Raw genomic sequence first — 18,535 nt, forward strand, 5'->3', positions numbered from 1 at the left:
TGCCCATCCCACTGTGATGGCGGCCAGTGCCTGGCTGACCCCCGCCGTTCTCCCAAGCCCCCTCACACTCCTGCTTCCCACCCCACGCCAGAGGTGTTTGTGGGCGCCCCCGCCACAGAGGGAGGACTCGCAGTGCTGGGGATGGGTTGGCGCAGGCTCTGACAAGCCTGCAGTGATGACAACGCTGCCACCGCCGTGGAGGAGAAGCGTGCTGCCCAGCAGGCATGACCCCATGCCTGCTCCACCACCCACCAGGCGCTCCGGGCGTTTACGAGGTGGCCATTGTTTGGGAAGGTCCTCATCCCGTGAGAGCCGGTGTCAGCCTGCTTGTCACCATTCCTGGGAGGAGAAACATCTGCCACTGTGTGGGGTGGGTGACAGGGAGGGAGAGAGCCACCGGTGGCAGGAAGATGGCTCCAGCCCATGACACAGCTTGCTGGGGATCATGGCAAGGTGGCAGATCATCCAGTGGTCCATGTCCCACCAGAGCCCCAGGGAGCCACAGCCACATACAGAACTTCCCCAGTGAGCGAGCAGGGAGGGCCTGCTCGAGGCAGCCATGGAAAGCAGGATGGTGGCACCCAACCACAGCAGAAGGAGCATTATGGGAAGGAGACGAAGGGAAGTGGAGTGCCAAAGCCCAGTGCTGAGTCAGGCTGAGCGAGCCCAGCCTCCCTTGAGCCACCGATCCCCACCGATTGTGAAATGGATGCTGGGGCCAGGAGCAGGGCCTCCTCCCCCAGCCCTTATCTTTGCTGCTTCCTCCTCCTCCAGGACTGTGCCCGGGCAGTCCCAGCTTGTGCAAAACGGAGCTGAGAAGCTCTGGGGCTAATTAATTACTAGCTGCTGGTAATGCTGACTGAGCCCCCAGGGACTCCAAGGCTGAAGCAGAGGAGAAAGTGCAGAGAAATACTGGAAAATTACTGTTTAATTCTTCAGCATTACACTGGAAAATTACTGTTTAACTCTTCAGCATTACGTCTGAATATATGGCATCTGGTAGATGAAGGACAGGAAGAGGCTGATAACGAGCCAGCCACGGTGACAGCTCTGGAGACCTTCTCCTCCCCGGCAGCAGGGGTGGCCAGGGCCCCGGAGGGCTGGCTCCAGCCCTGGTGAGAGTTCAGTGTCCGGTTGGATGCGGGTCCTCGGGCCAGCACTGGCCATGCCTGGCCCCGCAGCCGTCAGTACTCCTGCTGAGTGTCGCAGCCGAGCAGCTCTATCCGCAGGGCGATGTGGTTGTGCCACCGGCGGGGGTGTATCTTCACGTAGCGTGCAAAGAGGGGGGGCTCCAGGGTGTTCATCACTGTGCTGGTGTGGTCTTGGTTCGCCTTGAAAATCTGGGGAGGAGAGAGAAATCAGGGGGTGCGCTCGCTTCTGCTGGTATAGCGAGCCCATGACGTGATCAACCCAGCCAAGCACCACTTGGGAACCCTTTAGGGAGGAAAAAGCACAGCCTGGTTCATGGCTTTTGCAAAAAATGCTGTGAGAAAATTTGCTGCCAAGGTCTGTGCTTACTGCCCCGGGGGTGACCATGGGCTGCCTTTGGCTGTGGATCAGCTCTGCCTACCTTCTCCTTGCCGTCCTGCAGGACCGGGCTCCAGTGCACCCCGTCCTGGCTGCTGGAGACAGCAAACTCCTTCACAAACATGTGGGTGAAGACAGCTTTGGCACCTTGGGTTATGATTGCGGTCACCTTCTTGGTTACTTCAAAGTCTACCTGCAACCACTCGCTGGGGCTGTTGCTCTGGGAAAAGACAGACCGCCTTCAGCCCTTCAGCAGCAATGAGAAAGACAAATTCATCGCAGCTGAAGCCAAGCTAGCCCTGCACGTAGACCTGGGCATCACCTGCCCTCCCTACCAGGCATCTGGTTGGAGCTGCTGGGTGCTAAATCAGGCAGCTTGCCCAGTGCACGTGGCTGTGCACGCTCCCCGCGCAGCCCCGGCCGGGAGAGGTTGCAAGCACCCAGCCTCCCTGCTGGGATCCCACCTGCCTGCCCGTGCCCCAGCTGCCTGCCCGGCCATCTTCTTGCATGGGCTACCTTTGGCCTCCACGCGTTGGTCCTCCCCTGCAGGTTCAGGCGGGCCTGGGAGGGGGACCAGCTGGAGAAGACATTGCTGCTGCAGGAGGACGCAGAGATGCGCTGGTCAGGGATCCTTCTGTTCTCCATTCCTAGGGGCATGGAGCAGCCTGGAGGAGAGGAACGGTGCTTGTTAGAGGAGGGAACAGACCCACCCAGCCGTCCTCCGTGCACTTTCCCTGGTTACAGGTTCTTCTGTGCCTTGCTGCAGCGTCACGGTCCCTGCACTGCTCAGGGCCCCTGCGCGCACCAAACTATACCCGCCACTAGTCCCACCTTCTTTTCTCCCTGGAGATTTTATCTAGGAGGAAGGTGAAGAATTTGTGCATCTGCCAGGACATAAGGAGAAACTGTCTCCAGGGGGAGGACACAAATACTTAGCGGGGAGACACCCTGCACACGCTGTGATGGGGCACGCTTGGGGCACGCTTGCTCCTCTGCCCTTGTGGTGTGCAAAGCTCAAGAAAGAATCCCAGAGCACCACTGCCCCGGGCAGCACTGTGGGCCGGAGCAGTCTTGCCTTGGAGTGGCACAACCAGAGGAAAACCCAATAGGATCTGTTTCTGCTTGTTCCCTGCTCCCCCAGCTATCGGCTTAGCTGCTGCCGGAGGCTTCTGGTGGTGCAGGAAAAAGGGGTGGCGAGAGGTGGCCCCATGCTCTCCCTCTGGGATTGCCATCTCTAAGACCATAATGAGATTTTCCAGCTTTGTTCCCTCAACATCTCAATGCCATCTCTGGCCTCCTCCTTCCCCCTCCACAAATGCCTGGGGAATCCTGAAACACGGGGGGCTGGCGCTCAGCACCCCATTGTGTCAAGCCCCGGCTTTGGTGCTCGGTGTCCAGAGGTGGGACGTACTGTTCAGATCGCAGCCGATGAGCTCCATGCGCAGCGTGGTCCGGATGCTGTAGTGAGTGGGGTTAATGCGGATGTACCGGGCTATGATCGGAGGGTTGAAACGATTTTCTTTCACTCCGGTTGCATCCACATTTGCAAAGAACAGCTGCAGGGAAAGGGAGGAAAAGGATTGTTGTATCCGGTGGAAAGAGAACTAGACAGCACCAGGATTAGTGGGGAGAAGAACATTTCTGTCTGGCACTTCTGTATCTTATCACCGTCCTTACAAGAGAATGGCAGCTCAGGGAAATGCTTTGAGATGTGATTCAGACCAAAGAAGTGTGAATGGGCCAAATCAGGGCGAATAACTGAGAAACAGGAGGAGGAGAAGCTTAGGATCCATGCAAATGAACGTGTTTTTATATTTTCACCAAACAGAGGGGAGAAAAAGAAGAGAAAAAAAAGTAATTCCTGGGACTTCTGAACCTGGGAAAAGTTTTGGCCACAGGTGGTGTACATGATGGAGGCTTTTCTGGATACTTTCTCTTGCTGGAACAATAAACTTGTGCATATTTAGGTTGTGTTTTTTTCTAATGAGTAGAGATCCCTCAAATCATCTGGATCTGCACAATGGGGTCAAAAAAGATATTCAGGCAAAATCTTGTTCCTAGCTCTAAGTAACAGGCAACACAACGTTAAGCGGTGGATCTCACAGCCACGTGGGATCGTGGAAAGAAATAGCTCAGTCAATTTAAAATGAGACAGATGGACACAGACAGCAAGTCCCTTGCAGATCTGTGATCTGCGATTCAGTCATCCTGGCAGTGAATGCTCGCTGTTTCTTCCCTAATCCAATATCTCAGGGACTCAGGAGGTCTCTGCCTTGTGTACAGGAGTCCCTAGCCCTCATCACCCCAAGAGACCCCATGCTGGGGACACACTCTCCTCAAGACCCGTTTGCCTTACCATCTGGGTGCTGGTGGTATTCCCCTTGTATTTCTTCCACCTTTGCCCATCAAGGCTGTAGAAGACAACAAACTGCGAGATGTAAAGGCTGGAGAACTTTTGTCGGGCCCCTTGGGTTTTTATGCCGTGAATAACCATGAGATGCAAAAGGTCCACCTGAGGACGAAAGTCAGGGATTCATTCATGATGGAAAACCCAAGCCATGTTCAGGCGATGCACTGTAAACCCGTGGAACTCGCTTCCTTGTGATGTAACTGAGCACAGGTTATGAAACTAGCTAAAATTGTCTTTCGTAAGGGCACAAGTCAGCCAACGGCTGGGAGAGGGCAGGGGAGAGCTGTTTGGAAAGGTGAGAGGTGGAGACCGGGTTCTCACTTGGTCTTTGGGGGATTTTTGCACAATCCGATGCTGTAGCCAGACCATCAAGTGATTCCTCTGCTGCACTGAGAATGGATCTGGGGGTCAGGCCAGCAGCAGCCATGGCCAGACCAACTGCCATCAGGATCTCAGAGCTCCCCTCCCAGAGGGGAAACAGGGGAAGTAGCAGGACGTAGCTGGGGAGACACTGGCCATCCGTGCAGGTCCTTCTGCACAGTGCATCAGCCACCAGCATGCCTTTGCGATGTCCCCAGTGGTGCCTCCAGCCTCAGGGCCCCTCTTACCTGGATCCAAGCGTTGCTGCTGTCGGTGCTCCAAGCATTGATGGAACCGGTGTTATCCAGCCTGGCCAGGTAAGGAGCCCACTGCCCTGCGAGGAGAGCACACAAATATGAGGGTGCTGCTGGTCCCTGGCGCTGCCCAGCCTGAGGCGGTGAGAAGTCCACCCACAGGATAGAGCCTGAGGATCACCCTAGGGTTTAGTAGCCACGTGCAGGGTGGCAGAGCACTGACATGATGGGCCAGACATGTGGGAAGGCACCTCCAGGTCCCGAGTGGGACGCTGACATGGGCATGGATGGAGGAAGGACTCTACCAGGGACCTGGTGCAGCAGAACCTTGGGCTGGCAAGCAAGTGAATTGTGTTGGCTGAAGCTGCCCCAACCTCAGCCGCTTTCCTTGCAGCGACAACCCCTACTCACCATACTGCCCCGATGCCGTGATCTGAGAGTCTGCAATGTGGCCCGAGGCCAGGCCGAGGGCGTTTCGGCAGTCTGCAGCCAAACAGGGAGAAGGAGGGTGAGGAACAGGGAGAATGAGGGTGAGGAACAGGGAGAGCTGATTAGATAACAAGGCTTTTGAAGGAAAAGCCTAGGCTGGGTGGTAGCCTCCAGGCTCAGGGAGGTTGTCTCAAGCCTCCAGGAGCCCCCATGCTTGTTTGTCTCACGCCAAGCAGTGGGTTTCAGATGCCTCCACAACCACCCCTGAATTTTAGGGGTGCTGGAAGTTCTTGCTCCCAACCCCGATGACAGCAGCAGAGAATTCCCAGCATCAGGCACAGCAGCCTCTTGCCAAACTCCTGTCCCCTAGCCCCCGACCTCTCATTCCCATGTCCCGATCTCCCAGCGATGCTGACAAGTGTCTCTTCCTTATACCCATGTCTTGCTCCTGGGCCTTTTTGTTGCTAGGCAGCATCTTTTAAAAACAAATATCACGTCGCTAAAGGAAAGTCTGCCTGACACCTCTGTCTCCCTGCGTCTCTCTTCTGGTCTGCTGGGCACAGGGCTGTTTGTCTCGTATAATAACCATTATTACTAGCGACTTGTCACATCTTGGCATCTCCGCTGCATGGCAAATGCTCCTGGGGAAAATGCGAATTTGAAATCTTAAGCAGATTTTTAACTTATGGAAACGGTTTCTGCCTGACATTTAATACTCTTTTAGGTAAGAGGAGAGAGACTGTCACTGTGTGACAAAATACTACTCTCACAAACCACTTCTCCCAGTGCTTACTTATGGTGAGGTGGAAACGTGTTGTTCTGGGGTGAATGGAGTCAGAGGTTTCCTGGATTTTGCAGTTGCTCTTGGGGCTGTTTCTATCAGAGCAACCGGTATTCAGGCAGTGTCACTCGCTGCCTCCTGCCATCACTCCATGCCTCAGTTTACCTCGAGACACGCGGTTAGGCAGCTGGGCACTGCGTGGTCCCGAGAGTGTGGGCAGGCACAGGTAAGTGCATTTTACAGGAGGTCCAGGGACACTCAGGTTTGGAAAACAAGAGCTCTGGGGATAAATATTTGCAGGCAAATGAAGCTGGTCTCCCAGCTTTTACCCCAACCACCTCCCCAGCTGTGCTCTCTGCTGGGGTCTGTAGAGTGGCAAGGGCTGAAGTCGTGACTTTCTTTCAGAGTGAAAACTCAGAAGACCCCACTTGGGCCACCCCAGGGGAAATGCTGAGAGCCCTGGCGGACAGGGAGCTCAAAAACACGCTGGCCGCGGCCATGGCAGCAAGCGCACCAGGGCACAAAGAGGATCACTCACTCAGGTTGTACACGAGGAAGAGAGCACTCATCCCGGCTTGCTGGTGCTCTCCCACTTTGCACTCTACTCGCCAGATCCCGGCATGCGAGGGCCACATCTCCACCGTCCCGAAGACACCTGGCCAGGAATGGAGAGCAGAGCAGAGGCGAATTACTGGCTGTAATGGGATGCCACCGTGCCAAGCACTGTGCAAACACAGAGCCAGACCCTTCCAGACCCATTCCCCCTCCTTGCTATCTCCCCCCAGAGGCTTGGTACTTCCTAAAGGGCATGGACACGAAGCCCCGGCAGTTGGGCTGTGCATGGTGCCCGCGCTGCATCTCACCGGGATAAAGGTTGTAGACCCCCATGCGATACTCCTGGCTGGTCCTGACGCTGAACAGCTGCCCGTGAAAGTGGACGGAGTGGATATCCTCAGTGCTGCCCATGTTCAGGAGGTGCCATCGGACCCGTTGCTGTTGAGCCATCACCAGCCCAGGCAGTGTGTCGCTCATGTAGCCGTTGATGGCTGGGAAAGGCAGCGGTCAGGAGCGGATCAAGGCTTCAGGGTTTTTCCCTCCCAGTATAGGTTGTGGGATGGAAAGGGCAAGGGCAAGGGTCCTCACCATGGAAGGAATGATTTCTCTTAAAGTCAGGGTTGTCCTGCTGGATGCGACAGGGAGGGCGGCAGTTCCTCTCCATGTTCTCCAGGAAGTACCAGCTTTTGGTCTCGTCAAAGATGGTGAAGAGCAGGGAGAACTCCTGCACAGCCAGCTGCCTCCTGAAAACGAAGTTCAGCACCCCTCGGCGGCAGATGATCAGTGGCCCAATGAGGCCCGAGTGCAGGTCCTTCTCCTGCCAGGGAACCGGGAAAGAAGGGTTTGCCTCGGAGCAGGAGGCAGCGTTGATGCCCGCAAGCGGCACAGCAGGGAGGAAAGCAGCGGCCCTGTCTGCATCCCAGGCCTGGCTCCCACTCGTGCACAGGGCACGGCACATGCAGGGTGGGAAGGACGTGCTGGGTTCACTGGGGGATCCTCGCTCTGCCCCCAGCTAAGAAAGGCTGTGCAGGAAGAGCTTGCACGTGGTTTCAAGAGAAGTGGTGTCTGTCTGTCCAACTGTTCAATAGTCCCTACCCCACTAACAATGGAACCCATGGGCCAAATTCAGCTACGTTTAGCAGAGGGGACTGCAGAATGCTAGTTCCTTACAAGTCTCATAGGCTGGTACAACTGGGGAAAGGGGGAAAAAAAAACAATTAGAGAAGGGAAGAGAAGAGAAAGCACCGTCATGCATTCATCACTGTATTAGACACCTGAGAATCTACACAGCCACAGGCTGCTTTCAGCACAGCACCATAGCAAAAGCCTTGACCTCACAGCCAGGGCCCAGGCGTGCTGCCCATCTCTCCTTCCCGGGCTGCCCCATGGAGCAGGCTCCCACCTACCATGTCCACGTTGGAGAAGTAAGCCCAGGCCTTGCAGTCGAACTCCTGCGTGGTGGGTGCCATCTGAGGCAGGACTTTCCAGGAGTACCTCCGGAGCTCACCGGGCTGCACCGCCTCTCCACCCTGCGTTGTACCCTGCGTCTCCTCGTAGGCTTGTAGCGTGGAGTGAAAGGAGAAGGGTCGTGAGGCCAGGTTCTTGAACGTAACCTGCAGCAGAGGGAAGGGAAAGCAAAGGGAGTGTGGGAGGGGGCTAGGTACAGTGCTGAGAGTGCCTTGAACCCTGGAGTTGGATCCAGCCACCTGGTGGGAAGGAGTCTGCCATGTCCCTGGTGCCCCGACCTCCAGCTGGGCCCCATGCATTCATGCCCCATTCATCAGCAAGTTTGCAGATGACACGAAGCTAAGCAGGAGTGTTGATCCGCATGAGGTTAGGGAGGCTCTACAGAGAGACTTGGACAGATTGGACCGATGGGCCAATGCTAACGGTATGAGCTTCAACAAGGCCAAGTGCCGGGTCCTGCACTTGGGCCACAACAACCCCATGCATCACTACAGGCTTGGGGAAGTGTGGCTGGAGAGCTGCCTGGCAGAAAAGGACCTGGGGGTTCTAATTGACAAGAGGCTGAACATGAGCCAGCAGTGTGCCCAGGTGGCCAAGAGGGCCAATGGCATCCTGGCTTGTATTAGAAATAGTGTGACCAGCATAAGGAGGGAGGTGATTGTCCCCCTGTACTTAGCACTGGTGAGGCCATACCTTGAGTATTGTGTCCAGTTCTGGGCACCTCAATACAAGAGAGATATCGAGGTGCTGGAGCGAGTGCAGAGGAGGGCAACGAAGCTGGTGAAGGGCCTGGAGAATAAATCTTATGAGGAGCGATTGAAGGAGCTGGGACTGTTTAGTTTGAGGAAGAGGAGGCTGAGAGGAGACCTCATCACTCTCTACAACTACTTGAAAGGACACTGTAGAGAGGTTGGTGCTGGTCTCTTCTCACAGGTAATTAGTGATAGAACAAGAGGGAATGGCTTCAAGCTGCAGCAGGGTAGGTTTAGGCTGGACATTAGGAAAAAATTCTTCACAGAAAGAGTGGTCAGACACTGGAATAGGCTGCCCAGGGAGGTGGTGGAGTCACCATCCCTGGATGTGTTTAAGACTCATTAGATGTGGTGTTAGGGGATATGGTGTAAGGGAGAACTTTGTAGAGTGGAGTTGGTGGTTGGACTTGATGATCCCAGGGGTCTTTTCCAATCTAAATGATTCTATGATTCTATGCAGTGGCCAACTCCTGCTGAACCACAAGCTGTGGCTGTGCAGTGTGATCCCCAATAGAAAGCTCACCCAAACATGTCAGCAGGATGAGGCCCTCTCCTTGCTCAATGGGAGCAAGGTCAGCTACACTACTGTCTCCGGAGCCCAAAGGTGCTGAATCCATCCTGGTGAACACTTTAGTGAAAACTGAGCAACTTCTCCAGGCACAGGAGTCCTGAGCCTGGAGAAGAGTCTTTCATCTGTTCCTCAGGTCGGCACTAAAAGGACCTTTGGTAGTGCAGGAAGCCCAAGCCTGCCCTCGTATAGAGCACCCAAAGAAGCTGTACTGAACCCTGCTTAGCTCATTACCCTTTTTACAATCGCTTCACCCCAAAAACTCCCCATGGACCTCAGGAGCTGCTCAGGCTGTGCTATTACAGGGGCTGGGTATGTCTTGTCTCCAGGGCTTTGCATCTGAACACTCTGAGGTTCCTGCTGGCCCATTCCTCCAGCCACTGAGGTTCCTCTGAATGGTGGCTCTGCCTACCAACCTGGTGCCACCCAGGGTGCCAATGGAGCAGCTCCTGCCCCCAAGCCCTGAATTAGAAGCCACAAGCATTGCAGAGCCTGCAGGCCCACCTCAGCACTCCCTCTGGCCGAGCACAGCCAGCAACAGGGGGATTTCAGGTTTTATAGGAAACGGGAACTTTCAATTCACCATGATGACATCTTCAACTTCTGCCCTGATGTATGGCCCAAGGATGCCCAAGTGCTCGTCCAGCTCTCCTCGCAGCAGCGGCTGCGTAAAGGAATCATCCATGTACTCTCGGAAAACCACCTTGCGGTACTGCCGGAAAGGTTTCCTCCTCCCGCTCCAGGGGTCCCTGCTGGAATGAGGGCAGTTAAGCAAGTCAGGTGATACTGTCCCACGGGGAGGACAGCCGTGGCAGGGCTGCTGCAGGGCAGGGGTGATGCAGAGCCTAGAGCATCCCCGACCCACTTGCAAGGAAGCTCAAGGTTGATGGAGTTACAAAACTCCCCAAGCGGAGGGAAGGTGCTGGGAACATCCTTGCCCTGGGCTGCTTGGCTGGGTCGTACAGTTGTAGACCTGTGATCCTGCCCGGCCAGGACATGCCAACTCACACACCAAGGCATGTCACACAGTGCAGGAGGAATACATGAGGGACAGTCACACTTACGTGGCTTTTAGGAAGTGCTGGGGTCTCTGGTTCCTGTATTCCCACATCACCTCCACCGCTGCTATGAAGTATTGCCGTACCTCCCCCTGGAAGGAACGTGGATCGTGCTCCTCTTCTCCATAGATGTCAAAATCCTCCATGGTCTGCTCTGTGTCACCATAGTCATCATAGTCTAGCTTGTCAGCCTTTGGCCTTGAGGGGCCGGAATGGGTCCCGTTGTCCAGAGCCAGCCTTTCCCTATGTCCTGGGGCATGGTTCCTCTGCCCAGCTGTGCTGTTGCTTTCGCCATCCTCCTTGGGCTTTCCTAGGCCCTGGCTCTCTCTCTTCCCAATTTCTCTGAGGACATCTCCCCCACTGAGTACCTGCCATTCATCTGGACTGGCTTGCACATATTTGACTGTTTTTTCGGTAGTGCTGTGGTTTTGAGCAGGGCTGCTGGGAGACAGGGAATAGTTCTCTTTGGAGGCTGGTTCCATAGGGATTTCTTCTGGGCTTTGCCTAGACATGCTCCCAGGCATGTAGTCCTCCGTGGCATTGGCCTTGAGCTGCTGAGGCTGAGGGCTGAACTGACCCAGCTGTTCCACAGAGTTTGTCTCCTCCTCCATCTGGCTTCTCCCCTGAGTTTGTTCGCTCCCCAGAGCCCCCCAGCCAGCACCTCTGCCTGGCTGCCGCTTGGCCAAAGATGGGCTCCCCAAGCCCCCAGCGTGTCCCGCTGCCCTCAGGGAGATCGGGTCCCAGTTTGAGGCCAGGTCTGCAGCCACAGCAGCAGCCTGAGTTTCTGAGCTGCTTGCTGCCATCGCTGCCTCGCTCCTTGCTGCTCCCTGCATGGGGAAGGAGAGTCCACCGCGCTGAGACCCCTCACTGCTGTTCCGTACACCCCCATCGGTGCTTGGCTTCCCCTCCTCAGGATGCATCTCATCAGCACTGTCTCCAAGCAGAGCCTGTGGAGCATCCCTGCCCAGCTGTAGTCTCTCCTCAACCATGTTTGATTTTTCTTCCAGGCTTTGCTGGTCCACCATCACCTCAGGCAAAATGTTGCTTGATATCAGGGACCTCTTTTTGAAGCGAGCACTGCAAAAAGGGGAATGAGGTCCACACACCTTTGAGGCTTTCTTATTCACTGCTGTCTCGGGGGTCTGGCTAGCCAGATCCTGCTCTGCTCTGTTACCCTCAGAGAGGGGCTCCCTGCGGCCAGGCCAGCTGGTGTTGGGAAGATCCAGACCATGCATCATGCCTCTGCTCTCCAGTGACCTGGCTTGTCGAGGCCTCCAGTCAGGACCACTCACGCTCGGGGCTGGAGCTCTATGTCTTGGTAACTGTTCAGGGCTGGTTAAGAAAGCATTTGGGAATGGCCTTGTGTCATTGGCCACGACATTCGATTCAGGAATGGCAAGATTGTCCACCTCTGGCAATTCCTTGGCAGCTGTAGCATCCTGAAACACTTCCTCCAAGATTAATTCATCCCTCTCCTCCGTCATTATATAGCTGGAAGGCTCAAGGTCATTGGTGTGTGCAAATGTGGTTTCTAGAAGGCTTGTGCCTCTGGCAAGTTCCCTGGCTTCTTGTTCCATGCTACTTTTTGCATGCAAGGAGTTACCATCATCTGTGAGGATTTGTTCTTGTACAGGTTTGCTGGGTCCTAGGTCTGAGAAAGAAACATTTTTTCCTTCAAAAGAGTCATAAAAGCTTTGCAAAATGACTTCGTGAGGTCTTGTTTCCAGCCTAGCATCTAGCTCATTTGATGAATAATTGCTTTCTCTGGTGTGACTGTGAACCACAGTACGAGAAGTCCTGTTGTCTTCTGTCTCATTTGAAAATGCAGAAAGATTGGCCAGTGTGGAAGAAGAATTATGATCAGTACTTAAAGCCAGTTCTGTATTGATTGTCTCCTTTGACTCGTATAGATTTAAGGACATTTTATCAGGCCCTCTTAGCAACTTCTCCTCAGCACCCTGTGAAGACGTGTCCTGAAGTCCCAGATTGAGCTCCAGGTCATTCTGGTGAAAGGAGTTCCCGTTCTCTTGAAGAGGAGCTTTGCTAGCAACATAAGCAATTGAGTCCCACAAGCTTGTTGCATGAGTAGCTGTCTTTTGAGGCTCTGCTTCCAGGATCTCTAATGTACCACCAGACTGGACCATTGTCCTTTTTACTGTCTCCTGCACCTCTGAGATTTTTGTCACCTTCTTTCCTGCCAGAGCATCTTCTGGAGCTGGTGTGGTTTGGGCCAGCCATTGCTGACTCTCTTCTGAGCTCACAGTACCATGGACCCTTCCACTGGAACTCACCAAGTGTTCTCCAGGTGGGAGAGGCCCAAAAGCTTCATCCTGGCTGATGACTTTTGACAATTCTTCTTCATCTTCCAGGAAGGATTCATAGGACACTGGCTCATAGTTTGTCTCTGTCAGAGAAGACATGGAAATATCAGGTGGATGTGGGATTGTTCCTAAAAGTGTGGATGTGCCATTAGAAGAGGGATCAGAAATCCTGTCATTGCTCAGGAGGGCCCCATGGCTGGATTCTGTCAAGCACAATCTTGGCTTCTCTGTCTCATTTCTGGAAGAGGTGACATTGTTCAGTTGCTCATTCACACATGGCCTGCGCCATCTCTTTCTTTTAGAGAAGCTCCTGGGTTGGAAGTCAATGGTATCCTCATCATCATCCTCGAAATCCACATAATCTTCCCCATCAGGGTATTGCTCTTGTTGGCACTGCAAGACTGTGAACTTGGCGCGCATCCCTTGGTCTCTGAAGTCAGAATTCAGGCACCCCAGCGTCCAGACGCCTGTCTCAAGAGAGGACAAGAGGACACCATCAGGCCACTACAGTGGGAAATCAAAAGAGCTGCCATCCCCATGCCACTGCCTTGCTAATGCGACCTGTATTTTCAGGCAGCCTCCGGTTCGTGGTAGAGATTTCGTGGTTTCATAATCCCTGGAGTATCTTACAGCTGGATACACAGGACATCAGGGTTGCTCGCAACGTCAGAGCCAGTGCTGACAAGCACCATCAGCAGGGCTGGTGTCTCCTGTGAGAGTTTACCAGGCTACACACACCCGCGAGGCCCCAACAATAGCTTGGTGAGAACAGTTAATGCACCGAGAACGCACAGTGCCTCCAGGATTATTGCCAGCAGCAGAGTAATCACCATAATCCACCCCCAAAGACATGCTGGTGCTGTCAAATACACCTCTCTCCCAGACACTGTCGTCACGTCTCTCCCACTCAAGGAGAAAGAAATGAAAAGGCTGCCTCTTGCTCACATCCCCGGCCAACGCGTTTGCTCCCCGCAGCGAGTGCCTCTTCTCCAGGCGCCAAGTGGGTGAGGAGGTGTGTAATAACCAGGCTCTGACGCTGGAGAGAGCTGTCATCTGCTGCTGGCCGAGCTGCTCGGCTGCTTCACATCAGCAGGCAAAAATCAGAGCTCAAACGGACGCAACGTTTGGCTGGGTTTTAGAAAGCCTCCTGGGGTATCTAGAAACCCTGTCAGCTTGGCTCAGGCTGCAGTGCTGGTGACCATCGTATCACTGTTTGCAATCACATGGTAAATTCTCCGGTTCCTCTGTGAGTGAGGAAATGGTTGACGGCCCTGCTTTTGAAACGCTAAGGAAAAAATGCTGAGTGGGGGGAAATAAAACCGAACTCTGAAGGAAATCCTTCCCAGGACTTCTCCATGGCTGTGATTTCTGTCCTCGCAAAGGTGTGGAGATAAATGGGATGCTGTGACCAGCAGCTGAACCCACAGCAGGGACAGCACTGCCGCTCCCCTTGACCTCCGAGCTTGGAGCCAAGGGTGCAGATGCAAGGCCCATGGGGCTTATCTTACTGCAACCAGCTTACTGGCTTGGCAGCACGTGTGACCTTAACACAGTAATTTGATTTGATTTAAGCTCTGGAAGGATTTAATCGTTGCCTCTCACTTTGCTGTTCCAGCAGGTTGTGCATCCCTTTGCTCTCAGAGCTGCCAAAATGCGATCGGGCACCGGAGACCTGGCTGGAGGTGCTCACTTATCCCTGCTGTGATGCCAACCCCAAGGTTTATAGAATAGCCCATGTTACTAACCTGGCTTTTCCAAACTCATGAAGACCGTTTCTCCAGAAAACGGGAAAAGGGTAAGAACGTCCTCAAACACCATGTTGCGCTTGAATGTGTTTCCAGAGAAGAAGATGGAGAGGAAATCTGTTTGGGCCCCAACACTCAGGACATACCAGTACACAACTTCATGCAGGCAGAGTTTTGGTTGGAGGTTGTCAAACACAAAGCCGTTAATAGCTGGAAGAGAGCAGGGGTGAAACATTTCATCAGGACCTGATTCCCCCGTGGCTGCCGAGCATGTTCCCTGGGGCAGGGATGAGCCTATGCCTGCTGGGGCTGCAGGGAGTACATGAGGGACTGTCTGCAGGGAGCCCCTGGCCAAACACTCACTGTGCATCACGTTGGAGGCATAAAACTGGGGGTCCTGGGTATCCACATGGGCTGCGTCAGTGCAGAACCGCTTGATGTTCTCCTCCAGGTACCAGCTGCGGTTCTCATCAAAGACCGAAAACAGCACGAACCTCGCGTTGTCTGACATTATCTGGAAGGTGGAGAGGGAAGCAGTTATCTCTCTGATCAGGTCTGATCAGAGCACCCCTGGGGCTCAGTGTAGCTGCCAGGTCTTAGCCTGGGTGCCTGGGGAACAGTTTACTGCTATTAGGGTCAGGGTTTGGAGAGAAGGGAGCACGCAAGGGAGGATGGGAAAAGCGGGGGCATTGGGACTGACGGTAGGCTTGAGGAGACAGACAAATTTGGTTTTACCCAAATATTTCAGTTATTCCAGTCTTTCAGCCTGGCAGTTGAGGCAACAAAGGAGGGGCCCACCTGATTTCCCCTCTGATCCATGGACTTCTTAAAGCAGATCAGGAGGGGCCCAATCAGGCCTGAGGCCGTGTCTCGGACCGGGTCGATGGAGCTGTAGTAGAAACGTGTGAGGCAGCGAGGATCCGCCTGTGTTGGCCCATCCTCAGTGGTGACTTTCCAGCTGTAGGTGAATGACTGGCCAGGGGGGATCGGGATGTCCTTCACATCCTTACCTGGCAACACACAGCCCAAGGGCAGATCAGTTAGGTCTGGGCTGCTCCAGAAAGGGGTGATCCCATTTTTTAAAAGAGATCAGGAAGGAGGTTTCCTGACCACACAAGTTGCATTGAAAACTGCCCAAACCCACACCCACCCCGGGATGGGACACTGGCTGCTAGCATGGAAAGTTGATCTGGACAAAAGTTGTGCCCGGGACCAGGTGAGGATGGAGAGGTACATGCCTAATTTTGAAAGCCCTTGAACTCTTGAAAACTGGAAAATTTGCCCAGTCTCAGCTGTGTCCGGGCTCCGGGCTGCCGAGAGATGAAGGTACAGACTTGCAGATGAAAGTACGGAGCTGGCCAGGGCGGAAATAGGTGAAAAACAAAGCAAAGAGATTTTTAAGCAAACACAGCTAGACCATAAGAAAAGCAAGAACATCTGGAAGGAACTGAAGGGAAACTCAAATGCAAATAAATCCTCTGAGCATTCATCAGGATCTTGCACTGACGTAGCCTTAGGAAAAGACCTTTCTTTGCTCCAAGTGCCCAGCTGAGCTGCTTTAAGAGCATGGTTTGCAAAGCTTGTGTCAGTCGGGGTAGGAATAGCTCTTTTTATTCATACTCCCCGTAAAAATCATCATTCCTGTGGCTCCAGGACCATGGCTTGCCCGCTTTCACAGAATTGAATTGCTGGCAAAGCTGGTGAGCCATGTCTGGCTGGGGGATGTTGACAGAGGGGCAGGGACGGGGCTCCCAGCTCCATTGTGTGGCTTGGCGCCTTCAGCCTTGCCAGCCGATGGGGCTGCTTTGCCCTTTTGACTCTCCTGAGGGAAAACCTTAATTTAGATAGTAACAGGTCACAAAGCTGACCTGGTTTACTGAACTCATTAGCTGCTGCCGACCCGGTTCTGCCATTTCTGCTGCAGCAGAGGAGGTTTTGTCCAGCCTCTGCAATTGCTCCCATCTTTGTGATGCTCCTGAAAGGGCAGAGAGAAGGAGGGGAGAGGGATGGGGCACTGTTTTTCCCTGGTGGGATGTGGGATGACCTTTCACAAGTCGTGATCCTGGAAGCACGATGGCAGGGCGTGAAAGCAGCTCTGAGAAAGGGACCTGGTAACTCAACAATCCCAGAGCAAAAACCGCGAAGGTGCAAGAGGCAGAGCATGAGTCATAACGAAGCCCCCGCATGAAAGCAGGGCAGGGGGGAGCCCAGGGAATGAGGACTGTAAGCAAACTGGCAAACCAGGGTGGTTCCTGCCTCATCAGAAAGTGGAGGCCTCCAAGATGGACCAAACAACATGGTCCCAGCTCCCTGGCTGACAATGCCCCTTCTTCCAGCCATCATCCAGGCCTTCCTTAAAGGCAGGGTTACATGGCACCAAGGGGGACATGAACCAAAAATCATCATCTCCAGAATTGAAGGTCTCAGGTGCTTGGATGGATGGGTTGGACAACCAGTCTTACCATGGGCTGCGGGATGCTCTCCTGGCCCAGAAGAATGGCAGTGGCCAAGTGATGTCCCAAATTCTCATGGCCTGCCTTACCTTGAGAGGACTTCGTGGCGTGGTATGGCCTTATGCTGGTAAGGCCGTGAGGGTAGATGTTGTACGGTCGGCTTGCCAGGTTCCTGAACACGATCTGAAATGAGGAGGACAGCCAGCAGGAGCATTTAATGCTTTCTGAATGTTGTGAGCCCTTGAGGCTGCCCTTGGTGTCCTCACAGGGAGGGAAACGCTGGGCAAGCAGTGCTCTGGGATCGGCTACCTGCCTGTGTCCAACAGGGAGGAACACAGATGTGTCTGGGACCACAAAGTAGGAGTCAGAATAGAAGAAAAGACTGTTTATTTCTCTACCGATGTACACTGTCCATTTATCTGGGAGATACTCATTTTATGGAGGGCATGAAAGTATCAGATTTATTAAAGGAAAAGTTGCTGTCTTTAGCCTCACTTTGCATATGAGACAGAAGATGTCTGTCAATCCAGGAGGCCTCAGAGGACCAAGACACAGCAATCAACAGCTTCAAAGTGCTCCCCACTTCACCACATGAAGCCCTTCATTTATTTCTCTAAATAGCTCTGTCGGGGCTTTGCCACAGGCGTTACCTTCAGCTCCGTGCCCACAACTGCACAGAGAACCCCTGTCAGGGAGCAGAAATGTGAAGCTCCTGGAAACCATCCCATCCCTCCTAGCAGCAAACAAGTCAAGTGGTCAGTAGAGGCACTGGGGGAGACACAAGTGACAGTCCCCAATACTGTATGGTAAGAGCACACAGATGGAGAAGAGTGGAGGGTGAGAGGACGCTCCTGCCTCAGAGGAAGGTGCTGGATGCCATCTGTCATGGATTAATTCGCAAGATTCCTAAGACGCTTGCAATGAAGTCAGATCAAGGGGACTGGGCCACATCCCGTACATCTCTGCTGATCTCACTGAGAGTATTTAGCTTTAACTTTCAGTAACATCTGCCTTTCTGGTGAACTTTGGGCATTACCAAACATGATAGAGCACCTCAAGGACTTATGTCAGACCTTAGCCACAAACCAAGAGCAACAGCTCTTGGAGGAACAGCATCAAGATTTGAAGTTCCCCTTCCAGTCCCCCTTTGTGGAAAGCAAACTCTCTCTTACCTTAAACTGATCTCCAACCTCTCCCTTAATGACAGGCCCCAGGATTCCCTTGTCCATTTGATCTGAAACCTTGCGCTTCTTGAAGGTTGCGTCCTCGTACTCCACAAACATCACTTTCTTATACTTTGAACCGATCCGCTGAGGGCCAGCCTCCAGGAACAGGCTTGTGATGTTTCTGCAGAGAAAGAGCAAGGCAGAGAAAGAGCAAATGGCCACGAGGGACACTGTCAGAACCAGAATAAGACCTTCCATCATCCAAGGATGTACACAGCTGCCCGGGGACTACCAACGCACAGTGGGGACACCCATCCCTGCAATCACAATGTGCATCCTGGGGAATAAGGTTTCAAGTGATTCAGTGCTTCTTTAATGGAGAAAGCTTCAACTGGGTTGCACAGTAGCAGCCTTGGGCTGACACTGCCCTGTCTTGGAGGGAAGTGGTGGCTGTGAGAGCTGAGAGCCTGGCAGGTTGTCCTGTGCCAGGGAACACCCCCAGTATGCAACAGAGCAGCTGCCTTTTCTTGATCATCCCAGCTCCTTCCCAGGAGCAAGGCCAGCCCTAAGCTGGAGAGGACACCTCTCCAGGTGGGGATTTCTGCCCCACATGCCTTGCTCCAGCGGCTGCTGTCTGACATCCCCATCTAGAGCACAACCTGGTGACTCCACTACCAAGCCAGCCCCAG

The 18,535-nt window shown here is 53.8% G+C and overlaps 1 protein-coding gene across 2 annotated transcripts in view; it reads right to left on the reverse strand.

Moving 5' to 3' along the window:
• Positions 1-920: 920 nt before the first annotated feature.
• The window catches only part of F8 (coagulation factor VIII), a 28,569-nt gene continuing 10,954 nt past the window's right edge, over positions 921-18,535 (reverse strand). Inside the window, exons 9-26 of one of the 2 annotated variants that reach the window (XM_054215595.1) lie at positions 17,853-18,027; positions 16,770-16,863; positions 15,026-15,237; positions 14,591-14,741; positions 14,228-14,437; positions 10,168-12,949; positions 9,687-9,852; positions 7,723-7,929; positions 6,905-7,133; positions 6,625-6,807; positions 6,300-6,416; positions 4,963-5,034; positions 4,546-4,631; positions 3,884-4,039; positions 2,939-3,083; positions 2,044-2,192; positions 1,571-1,747; positions 921-1,340 (exon numbers count right to left, since the gene is read on the reverse strand). In XM_054215595.1, coding sequence (XP_054071570.1) covers positions 1,185-1,340; positions 1,571-1,747; positions 2,044-2,192; positions 2,939-3,083; positions 3,884-4,039; positions 4,546-4,631; positions 4,963-5,034; positions 6,300-6,416; positions 6,625-6,807; positions 6,905-7,133; positions 7,723-7,929; positions 9,687-9,852; positions 10,168-12,949; positions 14,228-14,437; positions 14,591-14,741; positions 15,026-15,237; positions 16,770-16,863; positions 17,853-18,027 — 5,467 coding nt within the window. In that variant the 3' untranslated portion in view covers positions 921-1,184. Of the gene's footprint in view, positions 1,341-1,570; positions 1,748-2,043; positions 2,193-2,938; positions 3,084-3,883; positions 4,040-4,545; positions 4,632-4,962; positions 5,035-6,299; positions 6,417-6,624; positions 6,808-6,904; positions 7,134-7,722; positions 7,930-9,686; positions 9,856-10,167; positions 12,950-14,227; positions 14,438-14,590; positions 14,742-15,025; positions 15,238-16,769; positions 16,864-17,852; positions 18,028-18,535 lie in introns of both variants that reach the window. The other variant, XM_054215594.1, reaches the window with a different exon arrangement.

The sequence above is a fragment of the Rissa tridactyla genome, chromosome 9, assembly GCF_028500815.1.
Source record: "Rissa tridactyla isolate bRisTri1 chromosome 9, bRisTri1.patW.cur.20221130, whole genome shotgun sequence".
Taxonomy (NCBI): Eukaryota; Metazoa; Chordata; class Aves; order Charadriiformes; family Laridae; genus Rissa; species Rissa tridactyla.